The sequence below is a fragment of the Garra rufa genome, chromosome 1 (genome assembly GCF_049309525.1).
Source record: "Garra rufa chromosome 1, GarRuf1.0, whole genome shotgun sequence".
In the NCBI taxonomy this organism is placed as follows: Eukaryota; Metazoa; Chordata; class Actinopteri; order Cypriniformes; family Cyprinidae; genus Garra; species Garra rufa.
In genome coordinates this window covers 26,713,414-26,735,919 of record NC_133361.1, presented here as the reverse complement: position 1 = coordinate 26,735,919, position 22,506 = coordinate 26,713,414, and the positions used below count along the sequence as shown (strand labels likewise).

General features: G+C 38.8%; 1 protein-coding gene across 1 annotated transcript in view; it reads left to right on the top strand.

Moving 5' to 3' along the window:
- The first annotated feature begins 13,281 nt into the window (after positions 1-13,281).
- notch3 (notch receptor 3) overlaps positions 13,282-22,506 on the top strand; it is a 29,604-nt gene continuing 20,379 nt past the window's right edge. The window contains exons 1-2 of the mRNA XM_073838135.1: positions 13,282-13,549; positions 15,090-15,156. Coding sequence (XP_073694236.1) covers positions 13,486-13,549; positions 15,090-15,156 — 131 coding nt within the window. The 5' untranslated portion in view covers positions 13,282-13,485. The remainder of the gene's footprint in view (positions 13,550-15,089; positions 15,157-22,506) is intronic.

Sequence of the window (22,506 nt, the reverse complement as noted above, 5' to 3'; positions counted from 1 at the left end):
ACCCATTTTCAATGCTCTGGCTGAGGGAAGGAGGTTCTCACTAGGGTTGCATCGATTCGATACTCTGGATTGGTATCGACGCCGATCCAAGCTTTTTGAATGGATCAAAAATAATAGTCTACTGTAAAAACTATAATAATTCATACAAGAACACAATTATTTTAAAACATTGTCTTAAAAATAAAATACATTTAAAATACGTTGCGCTGCTTACACAACCACATGTGATGTGAGTGTGAGAGGCGAGTTCAGAGGGAACTTTTACATGCAAAGTCTACCTCAGCGCGGTAAACATGTCCCTGATTTGGAAATATTTTACTCTTGATACAGCAGCTAGTAGCACTGCAAATTGTAAGATTTGTAAAGCCAAAGTTTCAAGAGGTGGAAGTAGTGTTTCGAATTACAACACCACAAATTTAATCAAGCATCTTCAAAAGCATCCCGCAAAAGAACACAAGGACTTCGCGACTGAGAGAGATTGACAGTTATTTTGTGTTTCTTCCATTTGCGAATAATCGCACCAACTGTTGTCACCTTCTCATCAAGCTTGTCTTGTAGCCCATTCCAGCCTTGTGTAGGTCTACAATCTTGTCCCTGACATCCTTGGACAGCTCTTTGGTTTTGGCCATGGTGGAGAGTTTGGAATCTGATTGATTGATTGATTGATTGATTACTTCAGTGGACAGGTGTCTTTTATACAGGTAATAAGCTGAGATTTTGAGCACTCCCTTTAAGAGAGTGCTCCTAATCTCAGCCCATTACCTGTATAAAAGACACCTGGGAGCCAGAAATCTTGCTGATTGAAAGGGGATCTAATACTTCTTTCAGTCATTAAAATGCAAATCAACTTAGAACTTTTTTTTAAACGCATTTTTCTAGATTTTTTTTGTTGTTATTCCGTCGCTCACTGTTCAGATAAAACTACCATTAAAATTATAGACAGATCATTTCTTTGTCAGTGGGAAAACACACAAAATCAGCAGGGGATCAAATAATCTTTTCCCTTACTGTAAATGACCGCACAACTTTGGTGTTTGTCAAAAAACAGTAGGTAATTCGGCCTGAGATTTTTACGCGGGGGGTGAAAAAAACAACAACAACAACAACAACATTCTGGATTTGGATGGCAATATATTCACAGACTAACCCCTGTAATTGCTGAAAATAGTATACGTCTACATTAGAAAGAATTATCGTCCGAATAGGGCTATATTCATAACTGCAAAAAATAAAGTTGCAATTCTGATATAATGAGTTGCAACTACTCAAAGGTGGTTTCCATACTATTTTGTTCAGAGCAAAAACAATATTCCATAGGTCTAAAATCTACCTAGTTTTAAATCAGCATTCAGTATTTTAATATCCATTACATTTATACCTCAATCATACTGCAATGACAACAGCTAACCCTTGCACCTAATAAGCTGGATGACTACTGCCAAATGTGAAAATGCAAACACCCAAACAGATTTTGCTATACTAAACAGGCATATGTAAGTGACTTAAGTGAGTTAAGTACATAAGCCCTGGCCTCCCTAAAGAAGCCAAAAAAGAATGACAATAGATTAGAGATATAATACATATCATAGTCTGGAGTGGGGGCGAATGAGTGCGTGTGGGTGCCGGGGGACAGTGGGCTGGCAGCTGTCGTTGCTGTTCAGGGGCCCACAGGTCCCGGCCTACCTCTAATGACCAGACCAGCTGTCGGAGTTGCGACTGTGGGGATGTGGGGCTGTGCGAGGCGGGGAGGGCATGAGAACTACCACCCCCCTGTCCTGAGGGGCGTGTCCCCAGCCTGTCTCCCCTCCTCTGAAAGAGGGTGATTGATGGCGCAGGGTTGACACCAGGCTTGAGGAACAATTGACTCGGGAGGGACGCAGTCTAACAGAGGCCTAGGGTTGCCTCAAACTCTTTTTCTTCTCTTTTTTTTCAGAGGCAAATGCAGGATCAATTGAAGTTGTAATTCAGTCATTTTTCTCAATATGTCTCTTTCTGACATTTTAGGTTGAACATATGCCACTCTTAACACCCTTCAAAGACCTTTTAACCAGTGCCAAGGGAACGAGACATTCCATCACTTATTTGTTTAGCGATTATTTGTCAGATTAGTCAAATGCGGTCTCCTTCGTGACGACCGACTAAATGACCAGACATTCCACCAGTCTCCGCGCACATAGGCGCCACGGCAGCTCAAACCCACCACTTGTAGGTGGGATTTAGCAATTCAACCTCTGGAGGGAAGAGCGGTAAGACGAGCAACAGTGTAGCCTCAGGCATACGATGGGTTATCTCTGGGTATCGGCATTTGAGCTTCAGCTCCAGGGCCTTTAAGACAGCCCCTGACCCCGAGCACTAAACCTCAGGACCCTCTCAGGAGCCCTTTTCAACAAGTCGCCAGTACCTCCTGTCCTCGAGTCAGATTTACAGCCCTAGGGAGGAGGCAGACGTGGAGGGGGCACTGTCCTGCAGCTGTCCACGGCAGACTTAAGCAGTTATTTCACACGAAAACACAGCAATGGCATTCAGAATTCCACCAGCTGGCTCTCGTCCAGCCCTCATCTGAAATATAGTTCCTGACACTGAGCAGCCAGCTTTTGCACACTCAACTAGTTACTGCACACAAACACGGACGTCAGTAAAAGACACTGTGAACAGATTCTGATGGCCTGACGACTTGTTAAAAGGGACCAGGCCGTTTGCACTGGAGATGGGACAGCGTTGCACTTTCTCATGGCTGAGAAATTCTGGGTTTGGACCCCCGAGAGCAGTAATTAAACCCACCAACTGGACACGAATCACTTCTGCCTTGATCCAGCAAAATCAAGGAGGAGAAAAAACAGAACATGAGATTGAGCGGGAAACGCGCCAAAGAATAAATGAACCCTTGATCCCTAAACATAAACATTCCTTCGCTCCCACACAAATGCAGACACTGTAGCACAGCAGCAGTTTCACACAACTTAATAATAATTTAGCGAGCTGGTGTGAAAATCAAACACCTTGTCTCACAATGCAGGCAGTGATCTATCGCTCACTTATTTGCCCAGGATAACAACCTCTTTGTGTAATGCGTGTTTGTGTGTGTGAATTTGACAGAGAGGAAAGTGGGGGAATGTGCAAGGAGAGGTCAAACTGAGGAGACCGCTCGCCAAGCAACTAGCTGTGTTTTACGTCATAATAAAAACTGATTTCCCAAACTCTGAGCTTGAAATAGCACAGCAAATTGTTGTACTGTATTGTTGTTTTTACATTATTTTGTGGGAACAATACAAAAAGATAGTTTGAAACTACAAAATTTTTGCATCAATATGGGAAAATATAACAATGCTGTGGGGTCTGTGGTTTGTGGGCTTTCTCAGAATCAGGGTTTTGTATTTTTGAGACTTCATATTTATCTGTTTGGGAAATGCAGAGGTGTAACTGGAAGATATCCCTCATTTTCCGTGGCTACCAGAGCGACTACATTTCTTATCATGCAAGGAACAGAGAAAGTGCAGAAAGTGGGTGTGAGAATGTCTGACCATGGAGGAAAAACCAGGGGCCTCATTTATAAAGACTTGCGTAAAAACCATTCTTGATTTTATCTAAGAACTTTTCTGATTTGATCGTAAGAGCGATTCAGAGAAAACGAACGTACCACGAAATCCATGCGTACGCCAGTCATTCGGTTATAAATCACAAATGATCGTGGAATTGTGTGCAGCTGAATGTTCCGCCGTCGAAACGCCCCTGCTTAATTAATTAACATATAAAATGAGCTCATTCCTAAAGCAAAAACTCTGTGACAATGGCAAGTAAAAAGAAGTGCAAGAAATCAAATTATAGTGAGGCTGAACTATCTGCAATACCAGGCATTACCACAAGGAAACGGTCGTACGCCAAGCTGGAATCTGACGTGGAGATAAGTACTTTTCCACGTCAAAGACGTTTTTTTATAAATCTGTACTTTGAAGTGGATTTGATCGTACGAACACTCTAAGATCAAATCAGTGCGTAAGAAAGTTTTATAAATGAGGCCCCTGGAAATGGCTACAGACAGAAAATGGTGACATCAATGGTACTTCCATAAATGTACATGCCTAAACCTTTACCACAGCTTTTCTTCACAGGCCAAGAAAATCCACAATACAAACAGAGTTGTCTAAAACATAACTATACTAAAACCACAGGCAGTTGTACAATCGCTGAACCTCAGTCATGGAGAGAGCGCAAGCTAAGGTAATAAAGACAGTGATCACAAAAGCAACTCTCTGATTGGCCATGACGTTTCTTAGTAGGGGGTCTGAGTTGCTGATTGGCCATGACGAGTTTTGTGGTGGGGGCTCTAATCCTCTCCACGCTCTCTGCAGGCGCTCAGTGGAGTTTTCCCACATAAATCACACTGCACTCAGGTGGTAAAATCATTATTGTCTTTTCAGGCCTCATAGCTTGCTAGCACTTAAAGGCCAAGTAGTATGCTAGCACAAATAGTTCACATACATCCTCTTCTTGCTAAAAGAGTAGGCAGCATTTAAACAGTCACAGTTGGTGCAGCCTGTTATCACTCACGGCTAAGTATACTGTGTAGTAGTCACTAAAAAGCCTGATGCTACAAACAGCTTTGCAACGCAAATGTTCTAGCAGTTGATTCATACATTTACACATAACACCAAAGACACATTGCATGTTATTTTGTGTACATAATTGACACAAATTGTGTCACATTAGTGTGTGAAAAATAGCAGGAATAGCACATGGTTGAGTTAAAAGTAACACAAAAGGTGTTGTCCTTAGACACAGAGATGTGTTAAGGAACAACACAGGTTGTGTTGTTTTCAACACATCCTTTAAGAGTACAGTAAAAAAAAAAAAAGAAAATCACATAAAATATTACTACAGAAACAACATTTGCATTCAGGGTGGAAAAACAAAGCTTTTTCACATTATTGGTCTCAAACAGAGTTACTGAGTAACTAGTTAAATGTAACAGCATTACATAATTAATTACAAAAGAAATGTAACTGTAAGCCAGGGGTCCCCAAACTAAGGCCCGGGGGCCGGATGCGGCCCGCCCCCACATTTGGACTGGCCCTCTGAACAATGCCAGAGACATATTTTGAAAATGTAATTTTAAATGTGTTTTACTTATATCATGTCGGTATTTGATAATAAAGGTTGGCTTTCAAACTAAAATTTCCCTTAGTTATTAACATAGCCTAATTATTTGTTAAATTCACCAACAGAATGGTACATTCAACGTAATGTGTCATCGCGATCGAAGAGGTGATGCAAGAGGCAGCTAGAAAATACAGAGTGATGACAAAATGACTCAATAGCATTTGAGGAATTTGACGTGTGATTCCAAAAAAAAACACTGTGGACCAACACCAGCAGATGACATTGCACCCCAAATTATCACAGACTGTGGAAACGTAACACTGGACTGTGTTTTTGATTTCCAAATAAAATACAAAACTTGCTTTCATCTGAAAAGAGGACTTTGGACCACTGGGCAACATTCCATTTCTTCTTCTCCTTAGCCCAGGTAAGACGCCTCTGATGTTGTCTGTGATTCAGGAGTGGCTTAACAAGAGGAATACAACAACTGTAGCCAAATTCCTTGATATGTCTGTGTGTGGTGGCTCTTGATGTCTTGACCCCAGCCTCAGTCCATTCCTTGTGAAGTTCACCCGAATTCTTGAATCAATTTTGCCTGACAAGCCTCTCAAGGCTGCGGTTCTCTCGGTTGGTGTTTTTCTTCTACACTTTTTCCTTCCACTCAACTTTCTGTTAACATGCTTGGATACAGCACTCTGTGAACAGCCAGCTTCTTTGGCAATGAATGTTTGTGGCTTACCCTTCTTGTGAAGGGTGTCAATGCTTGTCTTCTGGACAACTGTCAGATCAGCAGTCTTCCCCATGATTGTGTAGCCTAGTGAACCAAACTGAGAAACCATTTTGACAGCTTGACGGAAACCTTTGCAGGTGTTTTGAGTTGATTAGCTGATTGGAATGTCACCATATTCTAATTTGTTGAGATAGCGAATTGGTGGGTTTTTGTTAAATGTGAGCCAAATCATCAAAATTAAAAGAACCAAAGACTTAAACTACCTTCAGTCTGTGTGCATTAAATTTATTTAATACACAAGTTTCACAATATGAGTTGAATTACTGAAATAAATTAACTTTTCCATGACATTCTACTTTGAGAAGCACCTGTATATCTTTTGAAAAAAAAGATTTGTCTGTGTGGTGCATAACAAAATAATACACTATTCTAGCATTAAAAGGTATAATAAATACAGGTAAAATCATAATAAAATAATAATAATACTAGTAGTCAGTCCGGCCCATGGAATTTTCTTTTATAAAACGACTCGGCCCCCCATTAAAGAAATGAAAATTATGTGGCCCTCTCAGAAAAAAGTTTGGGGACCCCTGCTGTAAGCCATTACAGTTACTAAGGAAAAAAATGCAATTAAATTAGTTATTTCTGAAAATGTTAACAATTACAAAGGAGGTTACATCTCAATATTTTCTGTAAAATCTAGGATACGTTGAAAAATATTAATTTGTTTCTTTGCCTGTTTTTGATGTGCACAATGTCTTCTGCCATTTAAAGGCCTTTTAGTAAAGCGGTGCTATTCTGATGCTTTTGATCAATTCTCTTTTTTGAACTTACAGAGCACTACAGCTGCCAATTACATCAATCCACAATGCCGCTGAAAGCTCTAGGCTACAACCTGTCTGAGAGTTGACTAACAGTTGAAAACATTCATTAGAAACGTAGAAAAGTTATCAAGGAGTAATCAAATGTAATCAGTTACATTACTTTAATGTGGAAATTGAAACAGTTACACTACTTGTTACATTTTAAATATCTGTAAAATATTCCATTTCCAAAGTAACCTTCCAAACACTGGTCCCAAATGCCCAAATCAGCAAGGATACAATGATAAAAGTTTTAAAGCTGCAGTATGCATTTACAGTTGAAGTCAAAAGTTTACATACACCTTGCAGAATTTGCAAAATGTTAATTATTTTACCAAAATTTGATGGATCATACAAAATGCATGTTATTTTTTATTTAGTACTGAACTGAATAAGATATTTCACATAAAAGACATTTACATAGTAATATTTTAACTTATAAAAACTACCCCATTCAAAACAACTGTGTTGTAACCTGAGTGATCCACAGCTGTTTTTTGTTTAGTGATAGCTGTTCATGAGTCCCTTGTTTGTCCTAAACAGCTAAACTGCCCGCTGTTCTTCAGAAAAATCCTTCAGGTCCAACAAATTCTTTGATTTTTCAGCATTTCTTCGGTATTTGAACCTTTTCCAACAATTACTATGATTTTGAGATCCATCTTTTCACACTAAGAGCAACTGAGGGACTCATATGCAACTATTACAGAAGGTTCAAACGTTCACCGATGCTTCAGAAGGAAACACGATGCATTTAGAGCCGGGAGTGTAAACTTTTTAACAGAATGAATTTCATTTTTCCTAAATATCTTTTTTTTTTTTTTAGTACTTCCCTTCAGAAGCTACAGAAGATACTTGCATCTACACGTTTCCTTCTGAAGTATCAGTGAGCATTTGAACCTTCTGTAATAGTTGCATATGAGTCCCTCAGTTGTCCTCAGTGTGAAAAGATGGATCTCAAAATCATACAGTCATTGTTGGAAAGGGTTCACTGGGGGTTCAAAAAACTGAAAAACCAAAGAATTTGAGGGACCTGAAGGATTTTTCTGAAGAACAGTGGGCAGTTTAACTGTTCGGAATGAGCAAGGGACTTATGAACAACTATCACTTAAAAAAAAACCACACAGCTCGTTCAGGTAACAACACAGTATTAAGAATCAAGTGTATGTAAACTTTTGAACGAGGTCTTTTTTTTATTTATTTAAAGGTTGTATCAGCGATTTAAAGCCTGAAACATAAAGTGTCAAATTCAGCTGACCTTTCTTCAGGTTTTTTTTACAGTCGATTTATGGGGCAGGCAGCGAGCGGATCGTGAAGAAAGGTCAGCTGAATTTGACACTTTATGTTTCAGGCTTGAAATCGCTGATACAACCTTTAACTATAATTTTCTCCTGTGGACTATATGTAAACATCTTTTATGTGAAATAACTTATTCAAGTGAGAACTAAATAAAAAATAACATGCATTTTGTAGATTCTGCAAGATGTATGTAAACCTTTGACTTTAACTGTATGTTAAAATATCTGTATGTTAAAATATCTTCTTACTACAGAATCTTTGAAGAGGCATATGACCCAAAACTAAAAAATCTGTCAAAAACAGCTTCACCAAACAGTTTCCATTGCAGAAAAACATGTAGACCTTCCTTAGACTTTCTAATAAGATTTTCAATAGTCAATGCAAAACAAAAAAAATTGTTTAACAGGATGGGTGAGTTTTGATATTAATTACGTAGTCAATTCTGCTTCACTATTAACCACCCTCTACTTGAGAAATTCATTAAGTTCAGCAGTTTTTATTCCCTTTTTCCACTGCTAATTACCCCAATTATTTTTAAGACTTGTATGTATAAGTGTGCAGTTATCAGCAATCTCCCCTGGGATGATTGGGGTGGGGGGTTAAGTGGGTGAAGAGAGAGGAACAGGAACGTTTGGCTTTGCTTCCCACAGGGTGGTCCACCTTCACAAAGTAGATTCACCATCCCACTTCCATTTAGAACAAGGCAAACATACAGTACCATTCAATCCACACAAAGAATAGAAAAAAGTATAACAACAAAAAAAGCAGACTGGATTTCAAAGCATTACTACATCACAATAGTACTCAAATATGTGGCGATGTTTGATGCACATCAATATATTAAGTCAGAGTCTCTACAGCTGAGCAAATGACAGCCATTAACATAGAATTACTTGTTCGGAAATACCACATCAATGGGATGTTTAACTAATCAGAAACTAGGCAAATGACCTCTCTACAGTTAACCGTGCACCCAGGTGCCGAAGGCAAGCGTGAGACCATGTTTTGCCTTCACTGGCAGTAACTAGGGCAGTAAATCACAGTGTCCGTCACCTTCTTGTTTGTCTGATGTTGGAACCCCTCAGAGCTGCGCGAGAAACTCATCACCTTCCTTTCCCTTCACCTTTCTAAAAATACACACACCCCTCTTCAGTTTCACATGCAACTGACATAAATCAACAAATAATATAGTGTCCCTTAAAGTTAAGCACAAAATGCTCAGTAAAACTCATGCTTATAATGAAAAATGCTTAATGTAATCTTTATATCATGGAGACATATTAATCGCCTGGGGTGCACATGTAAATCATTTAATGTCAAGCTTAATTAGACTGAAGATTTTCATCTCAAACAAACATGGTATGCATTTTGCAGTTCAACGGGTTCCTCCTAAACAAGTTTTCACTCCAGCAAGAAAACCATTAATCAGAGCTCATCGTGATTTTCTCTCCTATTTGAACTAAACAAACTCAGATTACACTTTCTCTCTGTCATCATAGCACTGTGACAACAGAGCAATATTTATGGATCTTTGCCAAGTCATCCGCCAGCCGTAACCGCAGTGTGACAGACAGACAAAAAAAATATTGCCTCCCCTTCACTACTGCGAGCGTGGATAGTGTGCATGAATTAACCTTCGTACACAACAAAACGGCGTTCCAAAACACAGCGGGTGAGAACGCCTCCTGTTACCACTCCAAATCCACAAGTACTCAAAATGACATCTCAAAGAAGCTACATCAGACAACTGTTGCATAACATTCTTCAATTATCTAGCACAACCAGAAGAGAGCCCTGATAATCTGAAGTACTCACTCAAGGATATATAAATACTCTAGAAGAGTCTGATTAAAAATAGTTGAGAGTGAAAAGTGGTGAAACCTAATTGAATTAACTAATCAAGTAGCTAAACCACAACAATAAGAGCAGGTGTTTACGTCATGGTTTCTAGTGAATTGTGGCAGGAAGTATCCCATTTCTCTGTTTGAAAACAAATTGTACCATTCAAAAATGTACATACGCTTGATTGTTAATACTGTTTTGCTACCTGAATGATCCACAGCTGTGTTTGTTTGTTTTTCATTTAGTGAGTCACTTGTTTGCCCTGAACAGTTAAACTGCCTGCTGTTCTTCAGAAAAATCCCACAAATTCTTTGGTTTTTCAGCCTTTTTTTTTTTTTGTATTTGAACCCTTTCCAACAATGACTGTATGATTTTAAGATCCATCTTTTCACACTGTGGACAACTGAGAGACTCATATACAACTATTAATGAAGGTTCAAAAGCTCACTGATGCTCCAGAAGGAAAAAAGATGCATTAAGAGCCAGGGGTGTAAACTTTTGAACAGAGTGATGATGTGTACATTTTTCTTATTTTGCCTAAATATCACATTTTTTTCACTTAGTACTGCCTTTCAGAAGATACTTAGATGTTTCCCAGAAGACCAAAGACCAAAGATCAGGGTTACATTTACCCTGATCTTTAAATTCAAAAAGTTTTTACCCCCCAGCTCCTAGTGTTTCCTTTTGAAGCATCAGTGAGCATTTGAACCTTCTGCAATAGTCACATATGTGACCCTGGACCACAAAACCAGTCTTAAGTCGCTGGGGTATATTTGTAGCAATAGCCAAAAATACATGGTATGGGTCAAAATTATTGATTTTTCTTTTATGCCAAAAATCATTAGGAAATTAAGTAAAGATCATGTTCCATGAAGATTTTTTGTCAAATTCCTACTGTAAACATATCAAAATGTAAATTTTGATTAGTAATCTGCATTGTTAAGAACTTAATTTGGAGAATTTTAAAGGTGATTTTCTCAGTATTTTGATTTTTTTGCACCCTCAGATTCCAGATTTTCAAATAGATGCATCTCGGCCAAATATTGTCCTATCCTAACAAACCATACATCAATAAAAAGCTTATTTATTGAGCTTTCATATGATGTATACATCTCAGTTTTGTAAAATTTAACCTTATGACTGGTTTTGTGGTCCAGGGTCACATATGTGTCCCACATTTGTCCTCAGTGTGAAAAGATGGATCTCAAAATCATGCATTCATTGTTGGAAAGGGTTCAGATGCACAAAAATGTGAAACACCAAGAAATTTGTGGGACCTGAAGGATTTTTTTGGAAGAACAGCAGGCAGTTTAACTGTTCAGGACAAACAAGGGACTTATGAACAACTATCACAAAACAAAGGAATCAAGTGTACGTAAACCTTTAAATAGGTAATTTTTTTTATAAATTCAACCATTATGTTCTCTTGTGGACTATATATAAACATAATTTATGTGAACTATCTGATACAGGTCAGTACTAAATAAAAAATAACATGTATGATCCCCATTTATTTTGATAAAATAATTAACATTTTGCAGATTCTGCAAGGTGCAATGTAATGTAATCTGCAGTGTAAACTTTTGACAACTGTAGCTACATATCTAATATCAACCAATACTGCAAATAAGCAAATAACTGATATGGTACTAAACTTCCGGGACACAATTCCCCACAACACTGAAATAAAATACATGTTATGGTTATAGGCTAAATGTGTGTACTACATGATTCAGAAAACAATTAATCATGGAATCTCTGGGTTGATTTTTTCAGTACATAATACTCATTGGTGCTAGATAGGCCAATACAAACTGTACTTATCCCAAAATGATGTCATTCTCTCTAACAAACTTATTTGTTGTGAGCTTGTTAGACTCCATACACATTTGCACTAATTTATTCAATGATAGATATGGGGGGGCAAACCACATTCCTAAATGTTAGTATTTTGCCCCCTCCCCCTCCCTCACCCCCTGCAGAGAGAAACTGTGTCATAATGCAGTAGCCCTTTTCTCATTCAAATCACTGCCATTGTCTCTGTAAGCAACCAGCTCTGCTATGTGCCACAGAACAACTGAGGCTCTATATGTTGCAGAAAATGAGTACACCAGGGGAAGGGTGTAGTGAAGAAGCTTCAATGAACATCCATGCTGCTTTGCGAGAATTGAGGGAGGGCAACGTCTGCTCTCATTTCCATCTAACGATCACAATTCATATTCTTCACCACAATATCAAATGTAAATACACAAACAAGTGACCATACATGATGTGAGAGACCCCTTGTATGGCTAAGTCAAACAGTGCTCAAAGACTGATCTTAATCGTATTTCTTTTATTTAAATACATATATGTGAACCTAGACCATAAAACCTGGCTTAAGTAGCACCGGTATTTTTGTAGCAGTAGCCAAAAATCATGTTCCATTAAGATATGTTGTACATTTTATACCGTAAATATATAAAAACTTAATTTTTGATTAGTAACGTGCATTGCTAAGAACTTCATTTGGACGACTTTAAAGGCGAGTTTCCCAATTTTTGATTTTTTTTTTCATCCTCATTTCCAGATTTTCAAATGGTTGTATCTCTGCCAAATATTGTCCTAACAAACCATACATCAATGGAAAGCTTATTCGTTCAGCTTTCAAATAATGTATAAATCTCAATTTTAAAAAAATACCCTTATGACTGGTTTTGTGGTCCTGGGTCACATTTAACAATTCATAATGCTAGTGTACAATCTTAGCTAAGTTGCTATGCTTAGCAGTGAGTCTGAGCTTTTACTAGCAGTTTTCAGTTTTAACATATCTTAATGATACAGTTTATTTCTTTTAACTAAGTATTATTTTTGTTTCTGAAAGTGTTCCAGTATACTCCCTTAAATAAACATTATGATTGTTGGTTTAGGATAATTGTTGATAATCATGTTAGCCTATAGACACTAGGCCAAACAGACAGCTAATTTACCTCAGATTTGTCGTCTGTGCCTAAACTCTGAAAACATTATGAGTTTGCTTTATATTTCCATTTTCTTCTAGTAAATAAATAAATGATTTCAATCGACAACATTCCTTAAGTTAACATAACTAACTTATCTATTTTCTATTTGTACCGTTTACTAACATCAAAGCTGTTTCACCACACATTAAACTTTCTTACCTTTAATCATTTCATTTGTTACCTGATGATTTTTGAGGTAAACAAAGACAAATGCTACTCTCGTTTAAGTTTTAAACTTCTACACAACTCATTTTTCGATGGAAGGCTTTCGGATTCATTTCCAAGCTTCTGACGAATCTGCACTACTTAGTTCAGCGGAAGGACAAACTACATCTTTGAGTGAGGGAAGGCTTGAGAAGGGGGCGGAGTGATACGAAGTCTGGCGGTGGACTCGGATCCGAAGTGAAGTGGAGAAACTTTTTCAAAAGTTCCTGGAGGTGTTTCGAGACGCACGGCAGCGGAGTCCGAGCTGCAGAGGAAATACGGAATTAGACTATATCGAAAACGCTCAACTTCTATGAAATTCCCTCAAGTGAACTTTATGACGCTACTTCATCTTCATGTGATTCCTTGGAACTTTTATCACCGTGTCATTTTTTAAAGGATGTATTATTGCTAACATTTCAAAAAGGAGTAGGATCGAGTTTCCACAGAAATGGGGAATTACAGTCTTTGGATATTTCTGTCAATTTTATATATTGTGCAAAACAACAGCGAAGGTAAGATGACTGATGCTTTTCTTTCTATTTTGTCTGGATCTAACTGATTTATAGGACATTGTGTAGACGTATAACCTGTTACATTAGAACCAATGAAAGAACATAAAACACCACGACCTGTCTTTGATTTATTAATGTTCTTTTATGAGGTTCCGATCATGACATTTCGCGGCTTTGCCTATGGCTTTTTAAAGTTTGATACAGGATATGCCATTAATAGTGTGTTTTTATAAACGTGTTTGCTTCAGTCCATCACTAGGTCAACATACAATTAAATGTTAAGCATTACGTTTTTGTAATAAACCAGTGCGCATAATGTTGTTAAGATCGTTGCAGAACATTATGCACGAATTATTCAGTGATGATGGGATTTAAAGCATTCAAACTACATGAGGACACATTCTCTTTGTTGGTGAGGAATGTTGCATTTGCTAATTATGTATTGTGGTGTAACTTTTACGAGTTAAGTTATTCTACATAGCAATAATAATGTTAGAGGGCATTCCTATTACTTGAGTCTGTGTGCATTCTGTCCTTGTCTGAACCGTGAGAAAGTAACAAAGTAAATGTCCGCTTCGCTGCACTGGTAGTAAACGACCTATCAGCGTGCAGTCATTTAGATTGTCATCAGAGTTCTACTGTTAAATCACTGCACTAGATTATATCTGATATATTTTAGCCTGCGTTTTTGATATGGTATGTTTCTATCCTCAGATTTAATGAATAAAACATAAATGAAAAGGGGTTTGAGTTTTGAGGGATTTCTCGCACACGAAGCGGCTTGATCCTTTATTGTGCCGGTGTCTTACATACAAAGAACAGTCAACACTTTAACTATTGCTTGTTCTTTTTCTTCTTCTTCTTCATGGTTATAAAGATGGGGTAATGGGTCAAAAAATTAAAATCACGAAATTTGTTTTGTCTACTTCTTATCATAAAATTCTGAAACATCGTTGTTTGAGCTGAAATGTTTTCCCACAACGTATTATGATTGTACTCTGATTTTGAGTTAATCAGTTAGTGTATATAGGCTATTTTCAAAATACACAAATATGGCAAATACAAACCTATATTCTGAAACGAAAAAGAATGAATCCGAAACATGCGCTTGACTTTTAACAATAGGACGTAGTCAGTGGATCCTCATAGTCAACTTTTGCAGTTAAATCGATAAGTACTACTGCATTACTGAAGTATTAGAATATTATCGCAAATCATACGTCTATTGTTGCTTCTTATTTGATAAGAGTTCACGTGTTGAATTCTATTGTCATTCAAACAAAGCGGGAGTCTGAGCGAAAGAATCTGAATGTTATCTCGCAGCACACTCACAGATAAGACGCAATGTATATTTACAAAAAAAGTAAACAAACTTAAAGATGTGAGGGAGTGTTTGTATCTGAAATAAGCGTTTTGTGAGTATAAAAGAAAAGTAATATATATATATACTATGACATGGTTTTTGAATATGAAAGGGTCTTTGATTCTATCGTTTCAATATTAAGTGGTCTCTGCCTCATTGTGCCCTCTCTTTCCACAGGATTGCGCTGCGTGGATACACAAAGGCCGTGCGAAAATGGAGGAATGTGTATCGATTCAAGATGCTTGTAAGCCCACAGTTGTCATTTTATTGCAAATGCACTTTTATTCTATAACCTACAGTTTATCAGACTCAAAATTGTTTGCTAAAATCACCTGGTCCCTTTATTGAGTAATATTCACAGTGGTGGGGTTTCAACAGGTTAATTGGATTACTGTTGCTATTACTGTTATTCAGCCTTAGTTATCAGTTTCACATAAAGTTTCGATCAACAGTGTGGAAAAAGAAACAAGAATGTAGCAAAAACACAGAGCAGTGTTTTAATGTCTTGCACTTGTTAATGACTCTGTTTTAAAAAAAAAGTGTTCTTTGAGTTTTAGTAGAATCTGAATCATTCACCAGATTCTATGACTCATATTTTACTCAAGTTGGACTATATCTTTTTGTGCAATAAATGCACTCAGCCGCACTACACCTGTCCACAATATATCAGCCACATAAAATATTTAATTGAACGTCTGATAGTGAGTCAACGTGAGCTTTTTCGGCTCATGCCAAGTGTTCCAAATGCATAGCGTTCCTTCACACAGTCTTTGTCTTCATTGTTTATGCTAATACACAGTGATTGTTATCACATGAAAGCCTGAGGCTGTTGTTTTATGTTTCCCGCCTGATTTGGAAAACTGTGTCTGTGCACTCTAGCTTCCATTCATGGTGATTTTTTTTTTCTTTTTTTTTTCTCCAGGAGGCACTAGTACGTGGGAACCGCTCTCAGCGGTTGTATGTAATGGCCAAATCAATAGGGTGTTAAACTAAAAGCAATGCGTTTTATGTTTGGTACGTGTATCTCTACAGATCAATGGTTGTAAGAAGCAGGAAACCGTTTTGTATTCTTTATTTGCATTCGTCATGTTTATTACTTAATGGTATGTGACCACTCCTTCACCTTAACTTAAAACAAAAAATCACAACCACGTAAAACTCCCCCCACTGCGCCAGTGTTTTCTCTAAGAAAACAATTCATATGTGATCCTGGACCACAAAACCAGTCTTAATTTGCATATTTGTAGCAATAGCCAAAAATACACTGTATGGATCAAAATGATCAATTTTTCTTTTATGCCAAAAATCTTAAAAAGTAAAGATCATGTTCCATTAAGATGTTTTGTAAATTTATCAAAATGTAATTATTGATTTATGTAATATGCATTGCTAAGAACTTAATTTGGACAACTTTGAAGGTGATTTTCTCAATATTTTTTGCACCCTCAAATTCCAGTTTTTCAAATGGTTGTATAGACGGTTTCAACGGCAACAACATAAACAAACGTTACTGCGCATGCGCGCTTTTGTGGCCCAAACTTAACTTCCGGTAGACATCCAAATAGAATCAATAACAACAGCTAAGTCCTTCTAGAGTAGATTATTTTTTTAATAACAAGCGAAATATGTTGGCTGCGTAAATTAGACTGATTTATTTAAAATGCAAACTCATCCTCTGCCAGCAGGAGGTGCTTTAAGAAACGAGGTTTCCCCGGTAATGGCTATAGACAAAGCAGCTCTTAATTTAAAAACGCTGCCTTATGCAGGATGAAATGAAAATGACATTTTCTAAAGACAGTCTTTCTTCAGAAATACAGTGATATAAAAACACCCACGCCTCGGTTTGATTTTTAAACGTGCATTACGTTTATTCAACGAAGTCTATTGGAAAATCAGTCGGTTTTTATATCGTGGCAGGTCGCCACAAATAAATAAATGTTTGGGAAACACATACCACAGCACAATAACCTGAGACCAACTTCATTACTCATTATTAGCTGCGTTTGTAGCCCGCGACACGAACCAGACAGATAAACAAACACAGACCAGAAGTTAACTTAGGTCCAGGCGCGTGCGCCCGATGAAACCGTCTATATCTGTAGTTTTATATCCAGATATTGTCCTATTATAACAAACCATACATCAATGGAAAGCTTATTTGTTCAGCTTTCAAATGATCTATAAGTCTCTAATGAATGGTTTTGTGGTCCAGGGTCACATATAGCTTGTTAATGTTCAGTTTTCTTTATAATAATACTTAGGTTATTTATTATCTGTAAAATGCTCCTGTTTTGTGCCTTTAAGGCATAATCTACCTACTTAAAACACCCCACTATTAACCAAAGAATCTCATACCCCCAGGCAAGTTGTTAGTGCCTGTTCACTGGCCAGGTATCCTGACTGATTGTACTTTAAACCTGAAATTTTAATGCAAATGCACACCAGAGGTGATTGGTTGGGGAACTGGGAGTTAAATCCTAACTGACTGTTAATTGTTGAGGTAAACTGAAGCGTTTTAGTGGTAGGACAAAGCTAAAAGCCATTGATTTGTTTCTTGGACCTTTGTTGTATATATCATTCTCATAAAAGTCTAGAGTTAGATAAATATGGCAAGGTGGCACTCAAATGCCTTGTGTGTCAGTGTATCAGTCTTTAATGATTACCTAGCACACTTCAAGCCAAGTTATGAACACAGTGTGTTAGTAAATGTGTAATGGTGTTAAATAGTGCTTTGTTCTTTCCTGCTGTACTCATTCCAGAGTTCTAGATATATATGTTATGACATTTTATGCTTTAAAGAGTTAAATGTTATTGTATGTGTGTGAAGAGCAGTTCACGCACAGTCCGTTGTGTTGGCGTCAGCAGGTGGTATTTTTTTTTTTTTAGTGAAAAGATTTTTTTTTTAAAGTAAATGACAGTAAATGTCATGCCACACAACACGGTAATACAACCATCTGGAATGGCCAGCCACAAGAGAGTGGTCCAACCAGTCCTTGAGCTATGGGGACAGTAGTCCCACTCCAGCCCCCTCCCTAGAGAACCTGATGAAACCAGAGATCCAAAACAACAGAAAGAAACCTTTATTCCTCCAGATACCAACCTGTAACCCAGCACCGCTGGAGAGAGTAGAAGGAGGAGGACTAGAGAAGAAAGGGCATATGAGAGTGAGCGAACAACAGGGAAAAGAGTGGATAATGGCACTTTTAGCAAATAGAGGCAAAGGTTGAACTAGACATAGTAAAGAGTAATGGTTGGACCTCGGAATTTCACAAGAATGCCGCAGAGATTGTTGACCAGATGAAATCTGGTCTCTGGGAAAAATCTTGGCAACAAATCCTCCACCTGTTCCTCTCCATGACGTTTCCCTTCTTTACAATGAGAGCTGATGTGCCTGGAGGAAGTTGATTATCCTATTTATTGTAATGTCCTTGTTGCAAGAGAGCTCTCTAGTGACTGTAATATTATGCGAATATGCCCCTTAGGACTGTAAATGTTACCGGCTCAAGTTTTAAGCCTGTTATGTTGACTCTTGTTCTACCAGGGTCTGGTTGAGGCCTAGTTCTTGTTTGGCTCCTATGTCATTTCATGGTCCCATGCGCTGAGAGCTTCAGTGGCTGGTGCAGTCCATGACAGATTACAGGAGTAATCCCTCTCTAACTCTCTCCACTGAGTGCTTCTTCACAATGGGCCACAGTCCAAAGCTTCTTGGTGTACTTTCATGAGTTGGCATAGGGTTAACATCTGGACTGTTCAGGTGTCACTTTATTGTGGCACAGGTCTGTAAAGCTCATCATATAATCCCTTTGGCAACTGTTTATGTATTTGCAAAACTGACCCCATGGTGGTCACATCAAGGGATAAAGTCAGGGTATCTTGGGGTATAAATTCCGGCCCTGCTATGGTCTGTCGCTCTTTAAATCTCTCATCTATAGGAAATACGAGGTGAGGAATGACAGCACTCTTGTTGTGAAGAGTCCAGGAATGTCACTCTAGGTGAAGAGTCAGGAAGCTCTGTTAAAGTGTCTCTAATCTCATCCCCCCAGTGTGGAGAGCATGCAAGCAAGTGCAGCCACGGTGTGGGATAAAGTCTCGACTGAAGCAAAGAGATAATTAGGCAGATTGTGAGAGTGTCATTCAGAGAGGGTCCAGCTGGAAGAATAAGGCGGGGGTGGGGATGTGTGTTGGAGAAAGGGGGTTGTGCTGGGGTGTAGAGGGACAGCTGGTGGATGTTGTGATGGTAATCCAGTGAAGTCAGGCCCTTACAAAGGGGGAGCGGAGGGCCAGGTGCTGCCATTGAACGGCTTGCCACCCCATGCCGAGACAGACGGGCCTATGGAGGAGCGGAGCCGGCGGCCCACGGGCCTCCTAACACATGCTCTCACACACGCAGTGAACTGATGTGGAGGTTCTCCATTGTCTGTGCAGGCTCGGCAAGCCCAGGCCACTGTCACTCTCTGAGAACAAACAGTGAAGATGAAAGTGTGCAAGATGAGAAAGAATAGAGACATCTATGTTTGCACTTTCCCACCCATTTGCTCAGAAAGGAAGTAGATACAGTGGGGCTCTGTCCGTTATTAATGGTGTCGCCTTGACCCCAGTAGCAGAGTGAGTCTATAAATTGTGAGTGTTGTGTTTTAGTGACCCATGGAAGCTCTCTGCCTCTTAAGAAATGATGTATGAGGACAGTTAGACATGAAGCAGGCTCCTCAATCACTGGCTTTCCGAGAACTAACAACTCTAGCTTATTTACATAATGTAATTAAATTTAGCACAGAGAGCTGATGTCAAAGGCCTCTGTTGATTTACTTAAAGAATAGTGTACACCAATAGTTTATATTGTAAAAGGTTGGAACACTGTTTATATTGAGTTCAGCACTTAAGAGATAAAGTTCCTATCCTTTAATATATAGTGGAATAGTTTGGAATGCTTTGTAAGGGTCCTTCTCTGCCACACCCACTTAAAATCCAGGATATTCAAGGAATTTGGAGCAAAATTATAAAAATGATGGATATGATAATGTCTGCTTGCTGGGTGGATTGAAACATCCACCTGAAAGCAAGCAGAATTAGAAGAGAACTTCCTGATTTGATAGTGTTGGAGAGCAGTTGGGGTTTCATGTAAGCCTGTGTGATTTGATGCCTCAAGCAGGGAGTCCTGGTTCCCAGGCCCTGTCACAGGAAGTGCTGACTCCTGACCTTCCTACTCTACTCATATCCTGTCTATCAAGACAGCCGAGGAAAGCTTATGATGTGTTCTCATTTCTGAACTCCTTTTTGATCCTTCAGAAATCCCACCACCACAACACAAATCTGTTCTGTTGGCTTACTGGGGTCCAGCGGAAGTAATCTACTTTAATCATCCTTAAGTTCTTGATTCCAATATTTGCTGAACACTTTCATTGAGTTCAGTCGAGTGATCATACACTCACACATTGGAGTGTAGGAGTAGGCCCAACTGTGATAATGTAAGGAGGAAAGTTGCTGTTTGTTTGGGTGTTTACTGATAATGGGAAAGATAAGAGCAAGAACCGAAGTAGTTTATGGGTGGCGGCGCTGGAGATAAGAAGGATTCTTTGGCCTCTACCTGAGAGTTCCCTTTCACTCTTATCAGGCTTGCCGGAGCTGTGTTTTCTGATCACAGCCAAATTAAAGCTTTCCAAAGTGTTTTCAAATATGATGAACTGGGAGTTTTCAGAGTTTCATCCCACCTATCTGCATGTTTTGGTGATTTATGAGACAGATTAGAGTGGTTGGCAGCATTTTCCAGGATGTTCTTCATGCTGTAAGGGACTGTAAAATTCCCAGTGAGATTGCGTAATGTGTACTGCAGGACACTCCAGGTTATAGCTAGGAGTTATTTGGTGTTAGCTTGAGGTTGTGCAAAACAGATCTTGGCTTTCATAGATTCTTGAGACATGTTAGCGTAGAAACATATGACAAAAAGTTTTCAGATCTGCAGAATCAGTAAGAAAAGTCTACTTCTCTTCGAGTTCCAAGAGATCTGGATCGGTTTAGGTGCTGGGGTGTGGTTTTGTGGTGAAGTACAGCGAAGAATGTTTTGGAAGACCTCGAGTCTGGGGTGCATGCAATGTGGTTATGGTTGGCTTGTTAGCAATACCAGAAATTCTGGAGGTTTTTTGTAAGCATTTGTGACACTAGTTTTTTTCAAAAGCATTACATCTGATCTGATAAACATACTTTGTTCTTAAGTAAGAGTTTTTTAAGTTTTAGTTTGATAAGATCTATGTTTAAGGATTTAGCCTGGAGTCTTGAAGGACCATATTCAAGTTTTAGTCTGCTTTTAGTCCGTTTATAGATAATTATGTGGTCAATGCAAAATAGCAGGGATGGCAAAGGAAGACAAATATGGATATTTCATGGATATCTACCCATCTACATATTTCCATAAGCAGACAGGTGCTTCTTGTTGAAAAGTTTGGCTTATCTGTTTATATTAGTTAAAATTCATGCAAACTACACAAAACACTGGCTAAAAGCCAAAACTCCATGTGCCGTAGGCCTAATTTTGATTCCAATTTTCAAAATTTCCTTTACTTCCAGTGCTAATAGAAAATTTATCTGGAAGTCTGGAAGGTTCAGTTCCTGTGAAAGTTCTGTCCTCATAAACCCCCACCCTCTCAGCTCTCTCCTCAGCCATGGGTTACTGTTGCCAGGCTACAGCAGAGGCCTGTTGGTTCGTTTGAGCACAGGCCTGAAAGCCCGGCTGTTTGGGCCACTGCTCCCCCGTCCTTAAACAATGGGGTTCTGACTACTTTAGCTCTTTTATTTGGCCCACAAAGTGCTCCCCTACCCCCACTTTGGTTCCTCTTTGAGAAGATGGGGAGCTGGGAGGGGGCAGTTGGGGGAGGGGGAACAGGCTCTAGTTGGCAGTTTGGTGTCAGTATGGGCTCTTCACAAAGGAATGGAGCGGCTATATGCCAGACACTGCCATGGACTTCTTTTTTTTCTTAGGGGACTTTTCGGCATTTTGATACCCTGAAAGTTGCTTTAAACCTCAGTTTTTCATTGTTTTCAAAGCAAACAAAACAGGATTTAGTTTCAGTGACATTAATAGCAGGTGACCTACACTCAACTGACTTCCTACTAAGGAAAGAGTTGACTTTGTGAAATACATTTCACCTCAGTGTGAGGATGGCTTCAAGTACCCAGGAGATTGGAATCCTGTTGGGAACTCTCTCATGCTTGGTGCCTCCTGGACCATGACTGACCAGATGAAGCTCTTTCAAGGAAAAGCAGTGTGTTTTCACTTCTTGTCCACAGGTGTTGTGACCTTAGACTGCTAGATGATTGTATGGTATTGTGCTAAAGAGAATAGTATCAGGTGACACTGCCACAATGACCCTGAGATCAGGAAAAAAGGCATTGGGTTTCAAAAGCAAGCAGAGATGCCGAGCTTCACACACATGAATCATTCCGGCAGCATCCAAAAAGCCCCTGTGTGCATGCATATATAAGTTACAAAAGTCCTTGAGAGTCCTAAAGGCTGTCAGGTGCCATGAAATTGTTTTGATACGGTATGTAGACACACCTATACAATATTTCTAAATGAAGCCCTATCTATTGTTTTCTCAAT